The sequence below is a fragment of the Nematolebias whitei genome, chromosome 21 (assembly GCF_014905685.2).
Source record: "Nematolebias whitei isolate Nwh7 chromosome 21, NemWhi1, whole genome shotgun sequence".
NCBI classification, from domain to species: domain Eukaryota; kingdom Metazoa; phylum Chordata; class Actinopteri; order Cyprinodontiformes; family Rivulidae; genus Nematolebias; species Nematolebias whitei.
Window position 1 is genome coordinate 32,818,991 of NC_056518.1, and position 24,538 is coordinate 32,843,528.

The window sequence follows — 24,538 nt, forward strand, 5'->3', positions numbered from 1 at the left end:
TGATCTGTCTCCTGTGCAGACTCTCGTGTGAATTTAAAGGTGTCTTATGATTAAATCTTAATAAACAAAGATTACATAGAAACAGTTTGTCTCATGTGTGGACTCTCATGTGTGAGTTTAAACCGGTCTTCCGACTAAATCTTTGTCCACAAACTTCACAAGGAAATGGTTTGTCTCCTGTGTGGACTCTTATGTGTGTGTTTAAATTTGTTTTCCGACTAAATCTTTGTCCACAAAGCTTACAAGGAAACGGTTTGTCTCCTGTGTGTACTCTCCTGTGTTTGTTTAAAGTTGACTTAAGACTAAATTTTTGTCCACAAAGTTCACAAGGAAACGGTTTGATTCCTGTGTGGACACTCATGTGTGATTTTAAACTTGCCTTCCAACTAAATCTTTGTCCACAAAGCTCACAAGGAAACGGTTTGTCTCCAGTGTGTACTCTCCTGTGTTTGTTTAAAATTGACTTCAAACTAAATTTTTGTCTACAAAATTCACAAGGAAATGGTTTGTCTCCAGTGTGGACTCTCATATGTGAGTTTAAAGTCGCCTTATGACTAAAACTTTGTTTACAAAGATTACAAGGAAACGGTTTGTATCCTGTGTGGACTCTCGTGTGTGAATTTAAACTTATCTTATGACTAAATCTTTGTCCGCAAAGATTACACAGAAACGGTTTGTCTCCTGTGTGGACTCTCATGTGTGTGTTTAAAGCCGTCTTATGACTAAATCTCTGTCCACAAAGATCACAAGTAAACGGTTTGTCTCCTGTGTGGACTCTCATGTGTGCATTTAAATTTGCCTTATCACTAAATCTTTGTCCACAAAGATCACAAGGAAACGGTTTGTCACCTGTGTGGACTCTCATATGTATGGTTAAAGTTATTTTCCGACTAAATCTTTGCCCACAAAGATCACATAGAAATGGTTTGTCTCCTGTGTGGACACTCATGTGTTTGTTTAAACTGGCCTTCCAATTAAATCTTTGTCCACAAAGATCACAAGGAAACAATTTGTCTCCTGTGTGGACTCTCATGTGCTTGTTTAAACAGTTCTTCTCATTAAATTTTTGTCCACAAAGATCACAAGGAAACAGTTTGTCTCCTGTGTGGATGCTAATGTGACTGTTTAAACTGGTTTTCTCACTAAATCTTTGTCCACAAAGCTCACAAGGAAACGGTTTGTCTCCTGTGTGGACTCTCATGTGTCTGTTTAACCTTGCCTTATGACTAAATCTTTGTTCACAAAATTCACAAGGAAATGGTTTGTCTCCTGTGTGGACACTCATATGTAACTTTAAACTTAGCTTATGACTAAATCTTTGATCACAAAGTTCACAAGGAAACGGTTTTTCTCCTGTGTGAACTCTCATGTGTGAGTTTAAAGTTATCTTGTGACTAAATCTTTGTTCACAACGTTCACAAGGAAACGGTTTTTCTCCTGTGTGGACTCTCATGTGTTTGTTTAAATTTGTCTTCAGACTAAATCTTTGTCCACAAAGTTCACAAGGAAATGGTTTGTCTCCTGTGTGGACTCTCATGTGTGCAATAAGATATGATTTGAAAGTAAACCTTTTACCACAGTCATCACAGCTTAATGATTTTGGCCTTGCCTGTGCTTTCCTATGTGATTCTACTTTTTTCTTCTCTCCAACACATTTCGTATTGAGCAGACAGCTTGAAGACTTCACTCCTGAATGGCTTGTCATGTGTCTTTGAAGAGTCCGGTTACTGACATACTGCTTACCACACTCAGGGCAGTTCAAAGATTTGTTGACAGTTTTTACCTCTGATTCAGGAGCCCTGCTCTCCTTCCAGTCTTTCATATGGTCTTCACGTTCTGATTCAAGGTCTAAGGAGTTCTTTAGCAGAGAGTCAGGATTGGTCATTTCATCATCCTTTTCATCATACTCATTAACATCAGTCTTTGAAAATCTGGAACTGTCTTTGTGAGTTTTTAAATCTGGGTTCCTGGTAATTTTTTGTTTATCCTCCTCACTCTTTAAAGGAACTGTAGTGACCAAAAACCTGATATCGGTCTCCTCCATACTGAGTTGGTCTCCCACCAGACTGCTCCAAGGGTCTTCTCTTCCACTCTATAAGAGGCTCTGGGTCCTGTTTGTCCACATCAGGCCTTCAGTCATGAGGAGCTTCTTCTTTTAATCAGCACCAAACATAGGCAGGAACCACTGAAACACATGTACATTAAGGATGTTACTTTAACACACACAAACACACACACAATAATACCCTCACATTCACCATCTTTTGCTGCATATACATTGATAATACCAGCATATTACAACAAAATAACAATTTTAAAGGTAGAAAAAAAAGAGAGCAATTTTGTAGGGGAACACCTCGCCTCAGAAAACAGTTCACCTCAGCTCAACAAACAAAAAGAGTTCACCTCACCTCAAACAAACATTATTCCTGTGTTTTGTGTTTTAAACTGTTAAAATTAAGATTAATCTATTCCCTTGGGAAAGAACAGACATGGTTTTACAAAAATATTAAAAAAAACCTGTTATTGTTAACCTCACTGCCAATATGAACTCATTTCCCATGAAACGGACAGATAATTTTAATGAGAGCTTTTGTTCAACTGACCTCAGAGTTTTTGAAACATTCGAACTTGCTACGTTGATAACTTCCCTTATAGAATAGGAGTATTTCTCCCAGACTTGTTCCTATGAAGATAACACCATAAAAACCCTTTGTTTGCTCAAACTGACATTCCATTTCCAGGAGATGGACAGTTCAACAGCAACACCTCGGTTAAAAACATTGTATGTTTTAAGTTTAATCCTAAATATGTCATACCTGAATGTTTATGCATGAAAATGTCTGTTTTAAGTAATCTTTCTTTAAGATAATACATTTGTCTTATTTTCTATTTTAAAAGGAAACTTTTAAAGCAGAAGCAGGACATTTAGATTTATAAAACAAACTAAAAGTTAGAACCACCCCTCCCAAGAGGTGGACCTTCATCTCTATCCCACACAGACAGTGTTACACACTTTTGAAGAAAAACTCCAAAGAGACACACTTTGAAGAGACTCTCTGAAGCTTACACACTTCACTGGAACTTTTAAGGAAAACTCCAGAGACTTCACACAGCAGCTCAGAACTGGAGAGTAGAAACCCAGCTTCTGCACTTGACCTCAGACCAACCCCCCTCCCTGCAGAAAAATATCCCTGTAGCCGCCACTGGTGCATTTATTAAACAAAAGTTAGACTGCGACACACCTTTGCTATAATTTCAAGCAAATAATTATTTTTAGATGGTTATCCTGTTAAATTTTCACAGCGACTCGTCCCGTGCACGCGCTTACTTTCGCTTATCGGCTTTTGAAATGCAGCTGATTTGACTGTCAAAGTGTATTTATTAAGCAAAAGTTAGATTGAGACACACCTTTACTATAATTTCGAGCAAACAAACAATTGTTTTTAAGTGTTAACGTTGTTAAACTTGTTAAAGTCCTCCCGTGCATGCCCCAGCAGCCGCCCTTTGGCAGCTGATCTATTTTTTGGCACACCGGCCCACGTTTCCGGGTTGTCAGCGGTGACGCATAATAGAGGCGACGTATATGGCAAAGTAACGTATTTATGGATATTTCCACTCGTTAGTCAAATTTGGACAGATGCGACTTGTACGGCGATGCAACATTTATGGTGTAAAATATGGAACATGTCAATAAAACTCAAACTACATTGGTTATTTGCCAAAGAACAATCACTACACCTAGGTTTTTTAATGTGCAGTAGAATAATGCCTAGTAGAGGTGACATTTGTGAAACTATTTCTCAGTAATAAAGTTCTATCTTATCTTAGTTTATCAAGGTCAGGTCAAGGAGTCTTTATTGTCATTCACATCACATGTGGTACATGAGGTGAAACGAAACTATGTACATAGGGTCCCAGTTACATCCAACAAAAATACAAACAATTACAATTATCTTATCTTATTGGAGACTAAGAGTGCTGTGTTCATTATTGAAATAAAGATGGTGAAACTTGGTAACTGTTTTATTCAAACTCAAGGTAAACAAACACGTACATTTAAGAATGCATTACAGAATAACAATGTGTTTCACAACCACACTAAATGTACTTCAAAAGCAGATTTATTTATAGAAATGATAGTTTCACTGTCTAATAAAGTTAAGTCATATATTTATTTAATAATTTATCTAATAAAGTTAAGTCAGGTCCTCTGGATGGGTTCAAAAAAGTAAAAATTGTAGAAACATTTTGTCTTTCATCAGAAAGACTTCTTCAGTCTGAGGAGCAGTACTAAGCTCAGTCTTATAAATAGACTAGACTACTAGTACATACATGTACATATATATTATTGTAATTACTTACTCTGCCTTTGTTCTTCACATAAAGAGTTCGGACATCCTTCAGAAATCCATTAAAACATCGATGTCATGCATCCATGGATGTCATCAGGCTGCAAAGCTCCTCTACTGTGTAGTTACTCCTCGAGTTCACTAAATAATTAACAATATCATGCAGATTGCGCAATACCAGTCACGTGTGTGGGAACAAAGTACTCATGGTGTTTGCGTGCACAACCAAACAGTGTTGCCAGATTGGGCGGTTTTCATTGTGATTTTGCACGTAAAAATTGCTTTTTTTAAAAACACATTTCAACCAATCAGTCATCATTATTGGTTCATAGCCAAGCTCCCCTGACCTTTCTCCATCACTGATTGGCTATTGTCATGTAGCAGGGCACTGACAACAGAGAACTGGTGAGGCGGTGCCATAAATCATTTCACACACCGCTACTGTCAAGTTTAATGGATGTGCGTTCTGGACTAACACGGAATGGATGGACATCAGAAACATTCCTCGACTGTTATTGGGGAGATTTGATTCAACAATGTATTGATCACAAATCACAATGGATTGTATTATAGTTCATCAGAGTTCAATGTTCAGATGTTCAACGTTTCAGCCAACAATCTACCGGTAATCAGCATTAAAGGTAAGAATTCAAAATCAACCATAGTAAATTTAATTATTTCAGTAATGTAGAAATAATTTCAGCATATTTGTGTGTGTGCACTGATCACAGTTTGTTTCTTTTAAATGTGAAAAGAGGAGCAGTCTACGTGGTTGTTATGAATCTTTCACAAACATGTATGTGATGCGTCACGTGACTCTCATATGTGACTCACTGGATCTGACGTTGTGCGACGTGGTGGCAGGGTCAGAGTCGTTTACAGAGAACAACTCTGGGCAGATTTTGTTGGACTGATGCATTTTGCCACATAGTGTTAAATTACCTTGGCTTGTGCTGATGTGCGTTCATGTTCAAACAGTAAATATAACAATATATTGATTGGGCGAGTTTTGGTGTGATGTGGCAGTTTTTAACAGACTTTTTTGTCTGGAAAACCTTGACTCTATCTGGCAACACTGCACCAAAGCTCTGAGGACTGACTTTTTGAAGATGAGGCTGGTGACTGTAGTAGCCACGTCCGCTTATTATAAGCGACTTTGGGCTTGTTTTAAAGTCGCTTGAAAATCTTGTGAGTCGCGGTTTTTTGAGCTTGTTTTGAACGTAAAGTTGCGTGACTTTCTTTCTGAGTGAAACTAGTTGATTATCTCCCAGCTCTGCACGATAAAGCAAAAGACAAGTGATAGTAGGCAGTTTATCCCTTGCACGCCCGTTTATTGCTCCCGCCCAAGATGGCGAGGCGACAGGCGCACACATAGACACATATACATACGTCTATGGGCGCACACCCCAAACTCATACTGTGGCCGAAAACTAGGGGGCTCCACTCACACGCAGCTGTCAGGATGTTTATTTTTTAATATGTAGAAATAATTACATATGCAAAATTTATTTTTTATCAGAGCTAAAAAGTATGTTATTCAAAGTGTTTAGCATAATTTTACTGTTGTTTATGTGTAATGCCATAATAAATGTATGTTTATACTGTTTAAAAACGGCCTCTGTTTTACACAATGTGGTGGGTTGCCAGTTGGGCTTGTTTTCATAGAGCTGGTTGCTTGTTTCTGTCGTGAGATCTGGCAACACTAAGGACGGCTACTCACAGCTTGCAATTCTTAATAATGTGATCAAAGTTTTGATAAAACGTCAAAATAAACCCAAGCACGTTCATTAAGTCTCATTTTGCAACATTTTCCACATTACATACGGTTATGAAAACAAACTACTTCCCGACAAACAATAAAACACAGGAAAACTTTCTTAATGTATCACAAAATAACACTGAACAATGTTACTTGAAATTATAACCATACCTGTAAGAGGAAAAACGTGTGTCTGGTGGTGGTCTGACTTGCAGCTCCTGCTGCTACACAGAAAAACAGGGATACAGTCATCACCACATTCGATTTATCGATCAAGAACGATGCGCTGCTAACAGCTACAGATGCTAACAGCTACAGATGCTAACATGACGCTAACAGCTACAGACAGAACTAACTTACTCTCCACGAGCAATAAGCTGCAGCGTTACAAGCCACTGGCAGCAGAAACTTGGAACAAAATCACATCATAAACTATTTGACAAAAGAAAAGTCTGATTTGCTTAGTAACTGAAATAAATCACGGAGCTAAATCCACAGTAGCTACTCTGATATCGAGATATCAGGCTGCAACAGGGAGGAGCTGCTGACGTCACATACTGATATTTACCACCTCCTACCGCTAGAGGGCGGTGTCACTACACAAATGAAAGGAACTTGGATTAAAGCAGGATCTACCGGTAAAGAAAAAAAAAACATGTCTAATATAACTAGAAGGTTTTTTTTTTATTATTATTTTTTGTTTTTGCAGAACCAGAAAAATATAAAAACGGTGCGTTTTGACAACATTCATTAAACAATAACTGCCCTGTTACACTGACATGTTCATGTCTAACTCTACATTCTTTACCTGGTCTTCTGATTTCATCATGGTATAATTCTAAGTGCATGTATGTATAATCTCAAATTCTATTAATCAGTTTTTTAAATATCTAATTATAACTTGTATATGTTTGCTCCCTAAGTTATGTTGCAGTGTATCATTATATTAAACTTTTCTTTTATCTTTTCAAAATCTCTCCTCATATATCTGTTCTTGCTCATATTTCTGACATTCTAGTAGAAAATGTAGTTTCATCCTCTCCGCAGTGCTCACATTTTCCTGTATTGTGCTTCTGTATTTTAAAAAGTGTATAATGTCCAAATCTTAATCTTGTTCATCTTTACTCCTTTCTTCTGCTTCTTCCAGTTTTCATTTCTTCTACTGCCTTTTTGATCCTACTGCCATTCTATCTTTAGCTTTTGTTTAATGATACTTTTCGCCTCTGATTTACTTGTATGTTCAATGAAGTTAAAATGATTTTGAGTTGCCTTCTTTGCCATCTCCTTTCCATATGTGCTGGTACCATAAAAATACTCCTGTTAAATCCATCCTTTGTATTCTGAGTAATGTTTGAAGTATTTCTAATAAAATGTCTGGCCTGCTGTCTGAATGATTGTGTTTTAAACTCAATAATACGGAACTTGAATCTGAACAGATTAATGTTTTTAATGGTTTTACTTCTTCCATCCACTGTGCTGCTTACAGAACTGTTAATAAAGTTCTAGAATCCAGAATCTCCAGGTGTCTGCATGTTGGAGCAGCTCTGTTACTTTCTAAGATTTTGCTTTTGGAAACATTAATTCCTCTTTTTCTGGATGTAAATCACATGTTTCTGGATGGTTGTTTCCTCTGGTATCAGATGCTGTGCAGCTGGAAGGATTTTTACTGAAACTTTTTTAGTTTTGGACATTTGGTATGATGCGTAACCATGGCAACAAGGCAGTTTTCTACAACCAACAGCAGCTGATTAACATCTCAAAAGCTCAAATAATATCTCAACTACAGCCCCAAATCTCAAATAAGTTGAAAAGGATGTTCAGTGGATGCATTCTCATCTACCTGCTAGCTGTGCTCGAGTGCCTGACCACTGAGATCCTGGAACTAGCAGGAAACACGGCTCATGACAGTGGAAGGACAGGATCGTCCCTCGGCACCTACAGCCGGCTGTCCACAGCGATGAGGAGCTCGGCAGACTGCTGGGAGGAGTGGCCATCACTCTGGGAGGAGTTCTGCTCGGCATTCAGGAGGTCCTACAGCCCGGGGGAACCGAGAGGCCAGTCGAGTCTGGGTGGATGGATCGGACGGCATCTGCAGCCAGTTTCTTAGGATCCACTGTGGGATGGACCTTTACAAGAGATCCATCCTGTCTACAGCATCAGCATCTATAACATCTCTCAATGAAATGAGGATAATGAGTTACAACAACAAATAATTTCCCTCTGGGATTAATAAAGTATTTTTGAACTGAATTTGAATTGAAATGTAATCATTCACATTTCTCCTGTGTTTACTGATAATCTGCTGGTGATTTGCTTTCCTGTGTTTATTAGAAATTCCAGGACTATGAAAGCTATTTCTATTTTTTATAGTTGTTATTGATGCACCTGTATAAATCTGAATGTACTGATAATAATTGGGACCCGCCCCTCACCACAGTGATGGCTGGACATCAGGCGCTACAGAGGACTCAACAGCTTGAACGCACACACAAAAGCTTCTCTCTGTTAAATATGATGTAAACCACTGTCGAGCTCCTCTATCTTCTCCCCAGCCACAGCCAGGCAAACATCTCATCATATTTAGTATTTTCTTACATTTGTCTATAAATTTCTGTCTTTTCCTGGTTTTGGTACCATGAGCAGCTCCTTCCAGCTCTGTGCATGGCAGCTTCCCCTCCTCCCAGACTTTATTGTAAAACTCTAATAACATATTTTGATGTATGTTTGATCATTGTGTACCAAATCTGATCTTTACCAGGTGCTGTATTCTTGGATTTCCTGAGCGCACAGTTCACTTCTGCTTTTCTAAACTCTTCATTCATTGTTTCTTCAGCATTTTGGAGTAAATCTTTGTATTTGAGTTTTGTGGCTTCCTGACCTTTCCTTTCTTCATATTTCAGCTTTCTCTGCATCTTTGTGTTAACTATTTTTAATATCGGATATCCAGATTAGTTTTAATACCCTTCATTGTTTTCATTTTCCAAATTGTTTTCAAATTTTCTTTCCCTACCGTGTTACAGAATTTCCGCAAACATTTTTTATTTGCCTTGTTAATGACTGTCCTCACCGTTGCTTGCTTTCTTTTATAAGCATCTAGGTTCTGATCAACTGGATTACTTTGAAGTACTTTAAACACTTTATTACTTCACTACATTCACTTGTCCATCATAGTACTTTTTTCTTATCGTTGTCTTCATTGAATTTTCTGTAGTTTCTAGAATTACTTTATAAACACACACATTTATATTATTTACATCAGTCATGTCAACTTCTTTTGATGATTTTGACTCAAACATCTAAGTTTAACGCAGTCTGGGATAACGATATAAACCAATAGTTTTTAACAACGTCCCACTCAGACAGCAGCCAGTGAGTTCAACGTTAAATCAATTATTGACTCTGCTCCTGTTCTTACATTCATTCTTGTTCACCTCCCATCATCAAGACAAATCGTTTATTTCCATCAGTTCTTCAGTAACGTGTCCATTTTAATCATTTCACTTACCCAGTAATTCCAGGTGTTTAACGAAATATCCAGAGATTATGGACTGAACTGAACAGGCTTCAAGACCAGGTAATACGTTGTTTAATGGAATACTCAACGACGTGCAAACGCAACAAAAACAAAAAAGACATCTTCAGTACAACTCAAGTTTATTTTTTTACACATTTATATTGACAATTTGGTAACATTTAAGAGAAAATAACATATTTGAGAATGACAAAACTATTAAACACCTTTTTTATTCTTATAATAAAATGATAAACTCCCCTAAAAATTTTAAAATAAGGAAAAAAAGGAAGCAATACATAATGCAGCTCAGTACATACCTGGTACCTACATGTACTATGAAGTGTTAGCCTGTATGTAGTACCACGCATGTACCCAGTATGGACATGAAGTACTTGGTACATACCAGGTAGTACACAAAGTACGAGGTATGTGAACTAAAAGGTACGTGGCATCTATGCTGTAAATATCAGGTACTTGTGCAACAAGTAGTGAGTACACAGTATGTACTGGGTACTTACAGGCTACAGAGGGGGACTGGGCTGCTTTATTTACTGTAATCCCAAAAATAATCCACTTTAATAAATCAGACACGTGTGAGGTTTGTCAGGTATTATTTCTGGCACTTTTTAAAAAATACATTATTCAGACTGTGTATATATTGTATCGGTTCATTTTGGCTGTCAGTACTAACAAATCCAGATTTATACAAAATACATCCAAATGAAGCAAAAATCATTTACAACGTAAAAACAAACATGAGCTTAGAAAGAAATATAATTTAACTACTTTACATTCAGAAAAGCCCTGATCAAAAACACACATGAATTTACTAAATAACTCAAAGAAACAAGATGGCTGCTTCAGATCCCGTTCGCTGGAAACTGATTCATCTTTAAATGGAGCGAGGCGACGACCGACCAGCGCTTTGAGTCCAAACATGAACAGGACCGGAGGAACGAGCAACTTCCTGCGAGACGTGCTGGTGTTCAGTGAACGCAGCACCGCCTTGTCGGCTCGACGCTCATCTTTAACTCCTGAAGATCACCAACTGGGAGTTTCAAGACTAAACATTACAAGAAGCCTCCGTGAAGTTCGTCCATCCTGTTCTTCCCTCCGACTGACCCGTCGCGGAGCAAAGACAACGACTTACAAATACCTTCTGTCCGAGCACGATTCCTTGAAAATAAGTGCAAGCATCAATTTTGATTTTAGTGTGGCTGCATCGAGGTGTAAGAAAGGTTCCTTTGGGTTGCCAGGTCAAAATCAAAGATGGCTGCCACCTTATATTATGCACAACTTGTGAGCATCACTTGAAACATAAGCAATGTGCCAGCTTCCATTTTATGGTGGTTTCATCCAGGCATGAGGCCGATATTAAAAATTGAGTCGCCACCATGTACGTACCACTACAGAAGAACTCGTCTCCAAAACTACAAACATTCACGCTCGTTAGAACCCGTGTTTGTCGTTTTATCCAATTATCCATCGGAGGTGAAACAAAGTCTCCTGTCAACGACAACGTTTGAAGCATTAATTTTCCACGAGAGTCCAGTCCTGTCTCAAGTCCAACTAAACGAAGGAAGGCCTCAAACATCTGGTGCCACATTCTGTAGTTGGGTTCGATTAAAAGCAGCTTAATAAATACAGAAACACTGGGTCATTTGTAAATCCATGGGATGCTTTTAAAGACTTGGTTCGACTGCAATCAAACCCATTTTACATGAAGTCAACATGAAAATCTACAACCCCATCCCATGTAAAGGTGGAAAAGACTAATATGAGCACAAAGATTTAAAAAATATTTCTTCTTTAAAATATATTTGCATCAAAATCACATGTACTACTACCTGACAGGAACATGTGCCGTAACAAACAGGATTACATCCCGACATGATCAAACGTTATCCTAAACGTATAGTTTTGTTTTAATTCCACAGTAAATGACCATGAGCTGCAAAAATGAGGTTTGGCATCAAAACAATCTGAGAAACCTGAAGTAACTGATTCGATCGTTTACACGTCGTGGCCCAAAACGGTCTCAGAGCAACTGTTTGGTTCTGAATCTTAACGCGAGTTTAAAGTGCACAAGAGAAGCGTTGATTCAAAAGATCCGTGGCTTTGATCCGCGTGGCTTCGACTCCGCAGCACACAGACCTCGCAAAACGTACAAAAGCCTAAAAATCCCACTAACGACACTGGAACAGAGAAGAAGCACTGATTTAAATAAAACAAATACAACGTGGCAGTCCCAGTCCAGACTGGATTCATGTAAACACAGAAGATCTGATTGGAATGTTTTCACTTCGTTACGATTTGTTTGTTTGTTTGAAACTAATTGTTGAGCTGCTGGTGAAGACCTGCCCTGTTCTGAAGTCCAGACTGGGATGTGGTCCGGTCACAGACTTGTTGATGGATCCGTCTGTTCACTCGACAGCTGACGCAGCGTCAGACGTCTCTCCAGGGCCGGAGGTGCCGTTGGCTGCACGAGGCTGAACCAGAACCGGTGCATTTTCAGCTGCACGACAACAACAAGAACATGAATTAACCCGAGTCAGTTCAAAATAAAACATATTCCAGTCTGTGAGTAAACTAAAGTTCCTCTTATTAATGCCTCTGCAGTGATTTGTACCCAAGAGACTTTTACATTTTCAATCGCAAAAAAGTCAAAAGTACAAACCACAGAAAAGTTGGTACGTTTTGAGAAACGCAACAAACAAACAAACGCATAGAAAAAACTATTATACAGTAAACTATAGCAATGGCCCTGACAAGCAAAGACCTTGTTTAACATTTGACCTTGATTTGTGACCTTGAAGCTGGGGTGATGAAAAGTGACGGTCCATCTAATGATGAAACATCTTCCAGACGTTATGGGCGGGACAAGAGAAGTTTCCATACGTACGTCCAACACAACCCGCCTTTCCACTGGCGTATAGAAACAAACCTGATCATTTGTTTAGACACGTAATGAGTGAAACCAATAAAATACTTGAAGCACCTACAGTGAACAACTGTTGTGAATTGTTACACGGAAAATCAGAAGCCGAGTCCTTCCTTAGAGAGTTCAACCCTTCGGTGATTTTTGTCGACGACAGGGAGACATGTCTGTGCTGTGCGTTAGCTTAGCGCTATATTAGTGCCAGCAGTTGTCAAGCGGGGGGGGGGGGGGGGGGGGTGCACGAGAAGAGCAGAGCTCTTGGTCTGTACCTTTTTAAGCTAGTGCATGTGTATTGGGTGGCTTTTTAAAGTTAAAGGTTTCTAAGACAGAGGACATGGTCTTAGTTTCTTAAAGCCACTTAGAGAGGTCAAAGGTCGAGAGCTTCAAATCTTTTTACAAGATATTCCAGGAAACAGGAGCGAAGTAGGAGAAGGTCCTTTTGTCTAGTTCAGTCCTCACTGAGGGAACACTGCAGGTAATGATGTCCTGAGAGCGCACGCTGTAGCTGCACTCACGCAGAGACATGTAGGAGATGTATGAAGGCAGCAGACCAAGAAGTGATTTAAAGATGAAAATGTACCAGTGAGAGAGTCTGCGTGAAGTTAATGATGTCCAGTTAACCAGTGAATACTGGGTGCAGTGGTGGGTATGATAATCACAGCCAGTTATGAATCTTAGTGCACCATGATAGACAGCATCCAACATCTGCAGCATCCAACATCTGCAGCATCCAACATCTGCAGGGTTCTTGTAGGAGCGTTCTTGTAGATAATGTCACCGTGATCCATGGAGGGAAGGAAAGTCACAGATAGAAGACGTTTTCTAACATTCAGAGTTAAATCAAACCAGATTTTCAGTTGGACAGAAGTCTGACCTTTGACTGGACCACTCCAAGACCTATAATTAGTTCTCCTTAAACCACTGGAGCGTTACTTCAGCAGTGCGTTTATGGTCATTGTCTTTCTGGAAGGTGGACCTCCGTCCAAGTCTCAAACGTCTGATTGTCTCAGAAATTAAAATTCTAATCCCGTCCTCCTTTTGTTAAAGTGTTGCTACATCGAGATAATATTAGAGAGTAGATTAGAAAGAAATGCCTCTTTAAGCTGAGCCCGGTGAGGCAAGCAGCACAAATCAGCAGTGGGAGAGGAAAAACATTTACCTGATGTTTCCGTAGGACCCGGCTGTAAAACTATTACTGGCACACGATCTCCTGCTGCAAAACAGAATTTTACATTAAGAAATATCACCATCTTATCAAAAAGTCAATTTTATTTATTTATTTATTGTTAACCTTGACAGGAACACAAGTTTTAGGTTCACAACATGCACACTACGTAGTTATATCAGTAGAAGAATATTGTGTTAAATTACTTATTGGCCAGGAGCAGCTTGGTACAAGTGGCACAGCGAAGTGTTTCTAAACCGTTATGCTACGAAAAGCTGCAGCTCCAGCTACAAATTCATTGCACATGAATAAGAAAAGTAATGAACAACAAGCTGGTGTCCCCCGTCGCTGAGGGAGTTGAACAGTGACTGTTTTTACTTTTCAAGACGAGTGTTTTTCTGGAACGGAACTGAACAGGAAACGTAAGAAAACATGAACGTTTTACGTCAAGATATTCAAGTGTGTAGGAGCTATACTGTGTAGAACAGAGGTTTGGATCCCAGTGGGTGGAGGGAGCAGTTTGATCCCCCACCAGGTGCAATGGGGGGTGGCCAATGGTGGCTTTGGCCCCCATAGATTAATCTCTGGCCACCCCATGGGTCACCCCAATGGAATGAGGAATATTGCGATATAAAAACAACTTGGATTGTGACGTGGCAACCCAATTTTGTAAAGCAACTTTTTTATGCCTGGATGCAGCCACACACCAAAATGGAAGTCCCGGTAAGTACCTCACTTATTTTCAAGTTATCACGATCACAACATCCAGGGGCACACGAACAGACGGCGTTTACAACTCCCACTTTTTGCTCAGCAACAGGGGACGATAAAGTGTACCACCAGGGCTGGGTGATTCAAAGAATGTCAGCCGTCAGCTGTTGGAATCCATTTGTTTGCATTTTTTAAAAGAAAGAGTTTCCACTTTAACTAATTTAATTTTCCCTCAACAGGTGTGATCTGTCATTAAATGTTCCATTAAAGTCTAAAGCTGAACACGCTGTAATACACACGGATCGAGTGCAATCCAACTCATTTCTCTAAATAAGTGACAGTTTCAGAGTTCTTCCTCAGATCAACACGTGGAGGTGAAGAGAACTGGGACGCCCCACGGCAGCTTTCATAACCATCAGCTGTTCCAGACCGTTTGTAGCAGGTCTATTCAACTGGCGGCCCGGGGGCCGAATCAGGACCACGGGTGAGCTCAGTTCAGCCCACCCATGGGTTCATATTTAAATAAAACTAGATTTTAAACCATAAAACAAACTTACTTACCATACCATACCATACCAATTTATTTATATAGCACTTTAAACAGTGACAAAGCACACCAAAGTGCTGTACAGGGACAAACAGAACAAGCACATAGCAACAGATTACATAACAGGACACCAAAAATGTAGAAACCAACAAAAACAAGCAGTTACTTGGACAGTAACTGCTGGATGTCCGGCCCCTGAGCAGTTTAGTGGAATTGCCCTGGTTTACAGTCATTCATAAACTGGTTTTAAATGTATCACGGTTAGCTAAAGCAGCTTCCTCCTGAGCAGCTCAACCTGTGAGTTCAGGTGCCGTAGCTGGAGGCTTAAATTACTCAAACCCTCATTCTCGCTCGGTTATCATTTGCTGCAGTGACACTTTATCTTCTCCACCGTGCACTCTCGATTTATCTAAAACAAGAACCATGCTGCTCCACACTTACACATCACCAAACAAAGCTGCTGCAACGAACTCCACTCAACGACCAACGTTTCCACGAGTCAAAAAACAACAAAGCTCCTCACCTGCTTCCTGTTCTTCCGTCTCCTCCAGATCCTCAGGGTCCATGTAGACAAAGTTGTCCTCGTCCGACGCAGATCTGCACCTCCCACAGCAGCCGCAGCAGCAGCAGCAACAGCAGCAGCAGGTGATTATGGTGCAGAACACAAACAGGGCCTGAAGGAGACAAATGTCAACAGCATTTATGACACGTTGGACATCGAAGAAGATCTGTTGGAGTTTCACGTCATACCTTGAACCAGCACTTGGACATGAGGAAATAATATTTGGCGCCTTCATCACCAAACTGCTCGGCGGCGTACAGGCCCAGAGACCCGTACTCGTCGTAGATCTTACGCTTGTTCTCATCGCTGAGGATGGAGTTGGCATTGTTGATCTCCTTAAATTTCTCAGCAGCTTCAGGGTTGTCTGGGTTCTTATCGGGGTGATGCCTCAGTGCCAGTTTCCTGGAGAAAAATAAGAGATGTATTTTAGCCATTCAGATATTTTATTACCATCAAGTATTTTATACTTCACCAGGATTTCAGAAACAGTAAGACACATTTTTACCAGGCTGGAAAAAATTATCATCAGCCATGAAGAAGTGAGGAGTGTTCGACTCGTCTCTGAAGTTTTCACATTTTCTTGCTAAAGTTCTGTTTCACATTTTTATTGAACACCAAAAGAGGCGAGAGTGAAAGTTTTTGCTCCGGTCTGTGAACTTGATGTTTAATGTCCCGTCTATGCTCAAATAAACAAGCAGTGCACGGTGCACCCATGCCCCCGTCGCTGAAGGAGTTGAATAGTGAATGTTTGTAGTTGGGCAACACGGTGGCTCAGCTGGTAGAGCTGCCGCCTCTCAGCAAGCAGGTCGCCTCAGTTCAAATCCCGGCCGGTCCAGGGGCCTTTCGATGTGGAGTTTACATGTTCTCTCCGTGCTGCGTGGGTTTTCTCCAGGAACTCCAGTTTCCTCCCACAGACCAGAAACATGCAAGTTAGACTAACTGGTAACTCTAAATTGACTCGAGGTGAGAGAGAGAGAGTGAATGGTTGTTTGTCTCTATGTGTCCCAGTGATGGACTGGAGACCTGTCCAGGGTGTCCCCCGCCTCTCGCACAGTGACTGCTGGACATGGAAACCAGTGACTCTGCAACCCGACAAGGAAGAAGCAGGTAAAGATGATGGATGGATGTTTGTAGTTTTCAACATGAGTGTTTTTCTGGACTGGAACTGAACAGGGAAACAAAGTAAACCTTAACGTTTTTGATACATTCAAGTTGGTAGGATTAGAAAAGTTGCACGTACTGTCCATCACTGCGTTGGTCCCCCATACACGTACCTCTAACACCCCACCCAGGCCTCCCAGTACGACCCAATTCAAGAGTGACTCAAGGAGTGTGTGCATCATATGATGCGACTGGAAAAACAGACAATCAAAACCACTTCAGCAATACGTCACTCATTTCATTCAGCCCTCTGGTGTGCTGGTGTCCAAGTCGTTAATTCAGACCCTCTCAGATCTTTCTCTGAGCCACAGACCACGTGGGATCTGCTGCAGTACTGAGACCGTTACTGCCGTGCAGTTAAAACGTTGAACCAGAAGAGTGTGCGTCTCTTTCTCAGAATGTTGCATCTATGTTGTCTGAATCTGGTCAACGTGGCGATGCCGTCTCACCCACATACTGTGAGCCACAGAGCTCACGTGTGAGCAGATTAGGGCTTGAACGACTACATAATTATTAAACTCGACATTAACATAATAAAACTCGAGTAGAACTCGAGTACTTGATGACATCATCATACATAAATAAATAAATAAAACCGCAAAAAAAGGTCATTATTTACAAAAAAGACCAACAAAGCATTGGGAGCGTATATTATGCTCCTACCATTTATCAAACTGTAAATAAGTCACAGGAAAAACTAAACTATTAGTTTTTATTATTAAGCTGCAAAAGTGAAAGAAACGTGCAGCACGTCAAAAACTAAACTAAAAACAGTGTGTGTGTGTGTGGGGGGGGGGGGGGGGGGGTCGACCCCCCCGCCCGCACCACCGCCAGCTGTGCTGCGCATTAAGTTTAGTTTTAGAGATTAATATTTTTTGCTTTTTGAAACAAGGTCAGAGGTAGCTGGTTCTGGTTCGGTCCACTGGACCCGGGTGTTGCACCATATTCTGTGACCTGCAACAGTGCATGCAACACTGCCCCCTACGGTCACAATATACGGTGGACACAGAATATGGTGTAACACCGGTTCACAACGAGCTCCAAACAGTCAGGAAGTTGATTCGTTTTCTGTAGTTGAACCAGAAGATTCATCTTTAGTGAAATATTTACAGACTATTGATGCATTTCCACCTGTTTGTCAAGACTGGACCTGCTCTGCTCCATCCGTCTGCTGGGAGGAATCCATTTTGTAACCCGCGCCCGGTGCGGATCACGTGACGCGATGACGTAACGGCGACATAATGACGCCACCACGAATACTCGACGTGAAATAAAAAAAAAGCTTGATAGATGTCCTAGGAATCGATGTGTAGATTATTCAAGTAGTTTATTAAAGCCACAGATCAGATAGTTGTTTTTTTTTGGATGTACGTTAAATTACAAACACCTTTTGCTTAAATTTGTTTTGCACCCATTTTTTGTGTTGGAAAAATTCATGGTGACCTCTGGTCTTGGGGCAGTTTGTGGTTTTAGTTTAGCATGAACTAAGTGGTCTTTTGAGTTTTTACTTCTTCTGTATGCCGAGATAATTTTGTGATTTATTAGAATTTTGCTTTCTTCTTTAAATTCCTCAGTTTTCTTTTACATCTATTGACTAATTGAACTGCAGAGGGAGAATAAGTTGTCATGAACGTGGCATCTGAACCACAAGCGCAGGTCTGGTCTGAAGGATGTTTTCTAACTTTTTCTCAGGAAGGACCTTGAGTGCCCTCTTGTGGACAAAGTTGCAAACAGCACCTTGGTTACAGCTGAGGGCAGATTCTGTGAAATCTCAACAGCAGCGACTTCATTAAACCAGCATGCGTGTGTTTTGGGTGGTGGCTGGTTTTATGTAATAAAGCGCATGTGTCCGTTTTCTTAAAGAAGACTTTAACATCCAGCCTGTGGCATGTTTTGAACTGTGGGCCTTTATAAGTAGTTGTGTCCAAGAAATCAAGTGTGCAGTTTTTAGTGGCTTTAAGTTTTATAGATGAATTGTGTGTTCAGTGGGTCCAAGAAGTCTTCAAAGTCTCTCTCTGAGTAGGTCTAGACTCCCCACATATCACCAAGTACCTGTAGTAATGTGGAAGTTTCTTTTGACACTTTTCTAACGCTGACATTTCACATTCAGCCATAAATAAATTTGCATAAGCAGGGGCAACCTCTTTCTCATGGCTGCGTCTTTAATTTGTAAAAAGATTTCCCCCATTGAAGTCAAAGTCATTCTTGGTCAGATTCATCTTCAGCAACTGGAGCAGCTCCTCATCAGGTCTCCTTCTGTTTGTTGAACATGTATCTTACTGCTTTAATGCCATCTTTGGTATCAGTATTTGTATATAAAGACTTTATACACACAGTGCATGGTGAATAGAAGAGCAGTTTCAGGTAAGTCTAGTTTTTATTTTATTAATAAAATCATGAATTTTTAATATAACTGTTGTGTTTGATAATGGATTAAATAATAATCTACATCTTCAGCTGTACAATGTTTCACTGCTACACTGATACTATAACTCTTCCAGGAGGAATTTTGTTTGGTTTGCTCCATTTTTGAGATGAGAATCAGCTCCTCCAAATCTGAGGCCATGATCCTCAGTCGGAAAAAGGTGGATTGTTCTCTTCAGGTCGAGGTCCTGCCTCAAGTGGAGGAGTTCAAGGATCTTGGGGTTTTGTTCACGAGTCAGAGAAGAATGGAGTGTGAGATTGACAGATGGATTGGTGCAGCGTCTGCAGTATTGTGACCTCTGTGCCGGTCCGTTGTGATGAAGAGGGAGCTGAGCTGTAAAGCAAAGCTCTGTTTACCGGTCGGTCTACGTTCCTCCCCTCACCTGTGGTCATGAACTCTGGTAAGGATGCTCCCTGGACGCCTCCCTAGGGAGGTGCTTTGGGCATGTCAGACTGGGAGGAGACCGCGGGGAAGACCCAGGATACGCTGGAGAGACTACGTCTCTTGGTAGACCTAGGAATGCCTTGGGGTCCTCCCAGAAGAGCTGGAAGAGGCTGTGGAAAGAGATGTCTGGACCTCCCTGCTCAAGATGCTGCCCCCGAGACCCGACTTTGGAACAAGAGGAAGATGATGGATGGATGCTCCATTTTTCCAGCTCCTTATGAATCTTAGGGAGCATGTCTAACAGTCTAGACCTCGGTTCTGTTGAGCCCAATACTTTATCTGTTTTGCATCAATTAATTTTTTATTACATAAATTATTATGTTATTATTTGGAATAATATCAATATATGTAGGTTTAGATAACTTTAAATAATCATTTGTGTCAAAGCTGTAACCCTCCCACAGGTGATGTTCTGTCCATTATCACAGCCGAGTATCCTTTATCGGTTTGATTATAATATTTTTTGTTCTACGTCAGTTCTTTGAGGGCTATAATTTTCTCTCTATTTAAGTTAGTTCGGTTCTACAGATTTTGAAGTTCTCTTCCATGTATTTTGAGTCATTATAGATTAAATCTGAGACCTGGGGCGGCAGACTGCTCAGTGCAGGAGACCAATCAGACTTCTGAGTAAAGGGTGGAGCCTCCGTACTGCTTTCAGTTTTATAACATATGGCTGTCACAACTAATTAACATCCATCCATCCATCCATTATCTTTACCCGCTTATTCCATTTTGGGTCCCGGGTGCCCATGTCCAGCAATCACTGTGCGAGGGGCGGGGTACACCCTGGACAGGTCTCCAGTCCATCACAGGGCCACATAGAGACAAACAACCATTCACTCTCTCTCTCTCACCTAGGGACAATTTAGAGTTACCAATCAGCCTAACATGCATGCTTTTGGTCTGTGGGAGGAAACCGGAGCACCCAGAGAAAACCCACGCATGCACGGAGAGAACATGCAAACTCCACCCAGAAAGGCCCCTGGACCGGGGTTTGAACCAGGGACCTTCTCGCTGAGAGGCAGCGGCTCTACCAGTTGCGCCACCGTGCTGCCACTAATTAAAATTCAACACAAAAATGTTTGAAACTGGGTTCATTTTGTAGACACAGACCTGAACTTTGATGTGGTAGTAGCTGAGTCATTCTCATCACATACTCTGAGGACTGAACTTGCATTAGATGAAGCATAACCTTATTTTTGAGGTTTGACTAAACATATGCTCTTACTCTAAAACTCAGGTATGAACGCAGTGGGTGGTATGCACCCTTCTAGGAAAGTCATGCCTTCGATTTGACAGGAAGTGGTGGCACTTCCTGTACCTGACATGGCTGTGATGAACTCCTAACAGGACCCTGTGGATGGTGTCAGAAACAGGTATGCAGGTGGTTGACGTGTGTTCCTCTCCGCTCTTCCCTGCAGGTAAGACTCACCTGTAGGCCTTTTTAATCTCGTCGGGTGATGCTCCTTTCTCCAGGCCCAGGACTTGGTACAAGCTCTCTCCTGCTGTTGACATTTTCCTCTGATGTTTGTTTGGATCCTCCATGTTTCACGGTATGACGGCTGTCACACAAAAAAACATCATTTTAAAAATCCGCCATAAACCAACACACTCGAACAACCATTGCTGAGAAAAATAGCTAAGAAAAACAGAGTAAATGAAGCCTTAGCATCGTATAACTAAAAATAAACAAGTATTTCACTACTTGTACTAACTTTACGCTAACCTTGCTAGCGGTACAAACTTGTTGTCAACCCACGTCGTTTGGTAGTTTAGAAGTAAAAAATAAAAAATAAAGCTAACATACCGACAGATGATAAATGTGTTTGTTTCCAGTCGAGTCATAGAGTCCGACAGCTACCACCTCAATGACTTTAACTACAAGTTTTTAACTTTATTCACGAAGCGAAAGTCTCACAACTTTCCGCCACCTCCTCCTCCTCGAGGTCCCGGAAGTTTGAATTCGAAAAGCATTCTGGGTAAGAGAAAAAAAAAGATGGCGCAGAATGGAATGGCATGTCCTGGGGTTTGTCTCATAAAACCCAGATTAGATATTAATCTAGGACTTTCTGCTTATCCTGCTTTAAACTATTCTTGAAATGTTTGTTTCACAAACGCAGTGACACATAAATTACCAAGAAGATTTATTCTGTGAAGTTCGCCTGCCCCAGGTTCTGTTTTAAATCCTGAAGTTGTTTTATGGCCCAGTCAAAAGTCACCCTGACAGAAAAATATCTTAACATCTATCTCACACTTCTACTTCATACTTCCATGCAGTTTGTTTAGTTGGGTAGTTAGTAATCGAAGAGCCTAAGTTAATAGATCCCGTCTGGTGACATTGGATAAAAGAATAATGCGCGCCCACGTAGTTAATGCAGTTATTTCCACGCTGATTAACATTTTATTTTAATATATATGGTGACACTGAGGTGTAGATGAAAAATATTTGAAAAAAAAACAAACAGAATTATATTTGAAAAAACAGAATTACATTGAGCCAAAACGGAATATGAATTAATTACAGTAATCGAAGTGGTGGTGCAGAGGCTAGAGAAGGCGTGCCTGTGATCGGGAGGTCGTCGGTTCAACTCCCTGTACTGTACATCAAAATGTGGGTAGGAAAGGTGAAGCACCTAGCTCCACACTCATTTGCCCCACTCTGAGCCCTTGAGCAAGGCCCTTAACCCCAACCATGTGCTCCCCCAGGTGCCCTAGATAGCAGCTCTCTGCTCCACACAAAATGCTGTTCCTGACCACAGGCCCAGGGTCTGGGTCATCACTGCTGAGAAGGGACAGGATGACAGTCATCTGCACACTATCTCCAACAGTACTAGTAATAAAAAAAAAAAGAGTAATGGGAATAAAAACATGTAGCCAATCTTATTTCAACCATTTTATTAGTGGAAGCTGCATCTCTGAGCAACAGCAATACTGGTCAGATACATTTGAAAAATATTACATGTTCTCTAGGTGTCAATCAGTGAGTTTCCTCAGTCTGTGGAAGGACGTTAATAACAATCTTGCCCATGTTTCTGTTGGCCTCCATGTGCCTGTGGGCCTCTGCGATGTCCTCCAGCCTCCAGGTGCTGTCGATCACTGGTCTCAAGGTGGGGGGCTGCTCTGAGAAATGTGGCAACACTCTGCGGGAAAAAGCTTTCACCAGATTGGCTTTGTACTGTGGAGAAAAATAAAGTATTTAGAGCCCCCTCGATTATGAAAAAAATAACAATCACAATATTTTTGATCAATATAGTACCGGTAATAAGAATTATTGAAAAATAATTAAATTCTGAAACGTTGCATTTATTTCACTTAAACATGCCTTGAACCTTTTCTGTTGATTTGTCTCTTAAAATAATTTAAATGCAAGCTGTTATTTAAAATAGCAACAATAATAATAAGCAGTATATTGCACTTTCATTACATTGTGGAGCCCTGCGATATCTGTTTTTCCCAATTTTCTCGTTTTATTTGTCTAAATTTCATGCTTCACGACCAAACCGACTGCATCGAAAAAGTGCCTTATTGTAAGGAGGATTAATAACATTTCTATAATTAAATGGGAAAACTTCCTAAAATTTCTTATTGACATATAAACAAAAATACAGTAAAATATCTCAGCTCAACAAAACTTCCAATGAATAAATAATAAATCTAAATCATTTTTAAACAAACACTGGTGATTTTGTCAAATAAAAATGTCTCACATGTTTAATACGAGTCATCCTTTTGTAAAATAAAAGTGCTGCACTAAACTTCATAATCACTTTATTTTTCATGAATATGACAGTACATAAAATGTAAAAATATTGTATAACTCTGTCTTATTTACAGTAACTCTGATTAAAATGTTTGATGTCCGTTTGTTGAAGTGAAACCTTCAGTTCTCACTTCTTAAACTGAGCTGCAGCACATAAAAGAGAACGCTCGCCAAAGCAGAATATGGAGGAATATTTTATTAAATCGTGCTTTTTGGTTGCTGAGGGATTGGAATTGTGAATGTTTGTAATTTTTAAGACGAGTGTTTTTCTGGACTGGAACTGAACAGGGACTGTAAACTTTAATGTTGTGGTGCAAGATGTTCAACAGAGGAGGAGTTAGACTGTGAGGATATCTATATATATATATCTATATATATATGTGTGTGTGTGTGTATTCAAAAGTGACCATTGTTAGACCTCAGTGCAGCCCCAAATTAAAATGGATGCTCGTACTTCACTTATATTTCAAGTTATCATGTTCACGGACGGATGGCTGGAGGGTATTTCCAATTCCCCTGTTCGCTCTGCTACTGGGAACAAATAGCATATCTGAATAGTCGCAGTCTGTCAGTGATGTTTGTTTACTAGCAAGTCGTGATTGTCTCACGCTGGAATATGAAACACTGAGAAAGAGGAAGACAAAACAGTTTCACTTCACTTGAGTCAACACGGTCAGACCTCTGCATGGATTCTCACCTGAAGGCTGCGGGAGCGGAGGAGGCTGCTGAGCAGGAGGCCTCTCTTGGAGAGCAGTCTGCTCAGCAGGTCTCCCTCCACACATCTGCCTCCCATGGTACCGTACAGGACCCATCTGCCGTCCACGGCCAGGGAGCTCACGTTTGTCTCCCAGTTACACCCACCAATGCAGTCAAGGATCACGTTCGCTCCTCTGCCTGTGAAATACCAAATGGTGTGAATACCAATTAAACAGACACACCAGTTACATCGTAGCCTGCCGTTCATATTTCAGTGGCGAGCAATTACAAAGTGCAGAGACTGAGTGCTACTAGAAAAACTAAACTAAACTGGACAATAAAATGGAGTCTGTCACCTCCTGTGAAGTCATGGACTCCCTGCACAAAGCTGCCCTCCTTGTAGTTGAACCCAGCTGCAGCGCCCAGTGCCTCAGCCATCCCCAGCTTCTCTCGGCTCCCCGCGGTGACGATGGGCACGGCACCAAGCAGACGAACCAGCTGGAT

The 24,538-nt window shown here is 40.7% G+C and overlaps 2 protein-coding genes across 2 annotated transcripts in view; both read right to left on the reverse strand.

Moving 5' to 3' along the window:
• Window positions 1-11,892: 11,892 nt before the first annotated feature.
• Window positions 11,893-21,523, reverse strand: dnajc5gb (DnaJ (Hsp40) homolog, subfamily C, member 5 gamma b). Its single transcript, XM_037695431.1, has 6 exons — window positions 21,386-21,523; window positions 21,011-21,140; window positions 15,737-15,950; window positions 15,510-15,660; window positions 13,723-13,776; window positions 11,893-12,140 (listed from the first exon to the last, which is right to left on the reverse strand). The coding sequence occupies exons 2-6, from the start codon at window positions 21,121-21,123 to the stop codon at window positions 12,049-12,051; spliced, it is 624 nt and encodes a 207-aa protein (XP_037551359.1). The 5' UTR covers window positions 21,124-21,140; window positions 21,386-21,523; the 3' UTR covers window positions 11,893-12,048.
• A 1,032-nt stretch (window positions 21,524-22,555) lies between these two features.
• Window positions 22,556-24,538, reverse strand: part of tp53i3 (tumor protein p53 inducible protein 3) — a 4,544-nt gene continuing 2,561 nt past the window's right edge. Inside the window, exons 3-5 of the mRNA XM_037694828.1 lie at window positions 24,391-24,538; window positions 24,036-24,232; window positions 22,556-22,753 (exon numbers count right to left, since the gene is read on the reverse strand). The exon at window positions 24,391-24,538 is cut by the window's right edge and continues 65 nt beyond it. Coding sequence (XP_037550756.1) covers window positions 22,556-22,753; window positions 24,036-24,232; window positions 24,391-24,538 — 543 coding nt within the window. The remainder of the gene's footprint in view (window positions 22,754-24,035; window positions 24,233-24,390) is intronic.

Excerpts from the sequence above, each read along its gene's own strand:
- dnajc5gb (XM_037695431.1), bottom strand. The coding sequence starts at position 21,123 with ATGGAGGATCCAAACAAACATCAGAGGAAAATGTCAACAGCAGGAGAG. Across the intron at positions 15,951-21,010 it reads GAGATTAAAAAGGCCTACAG|GAAACTGGCACTGAGGCATC; the intron begins GTGAGTCTTACC and ends ATTTTTCTCCAG. Across the intron at positions 15,661-15,736 it reads TGTCCAAGTGCTGGTTCAAG|GCCCTGTTTGTGTTCTGCAC; the intron begins GTATGACGTGAA and ends TGTCTCCTTCAG.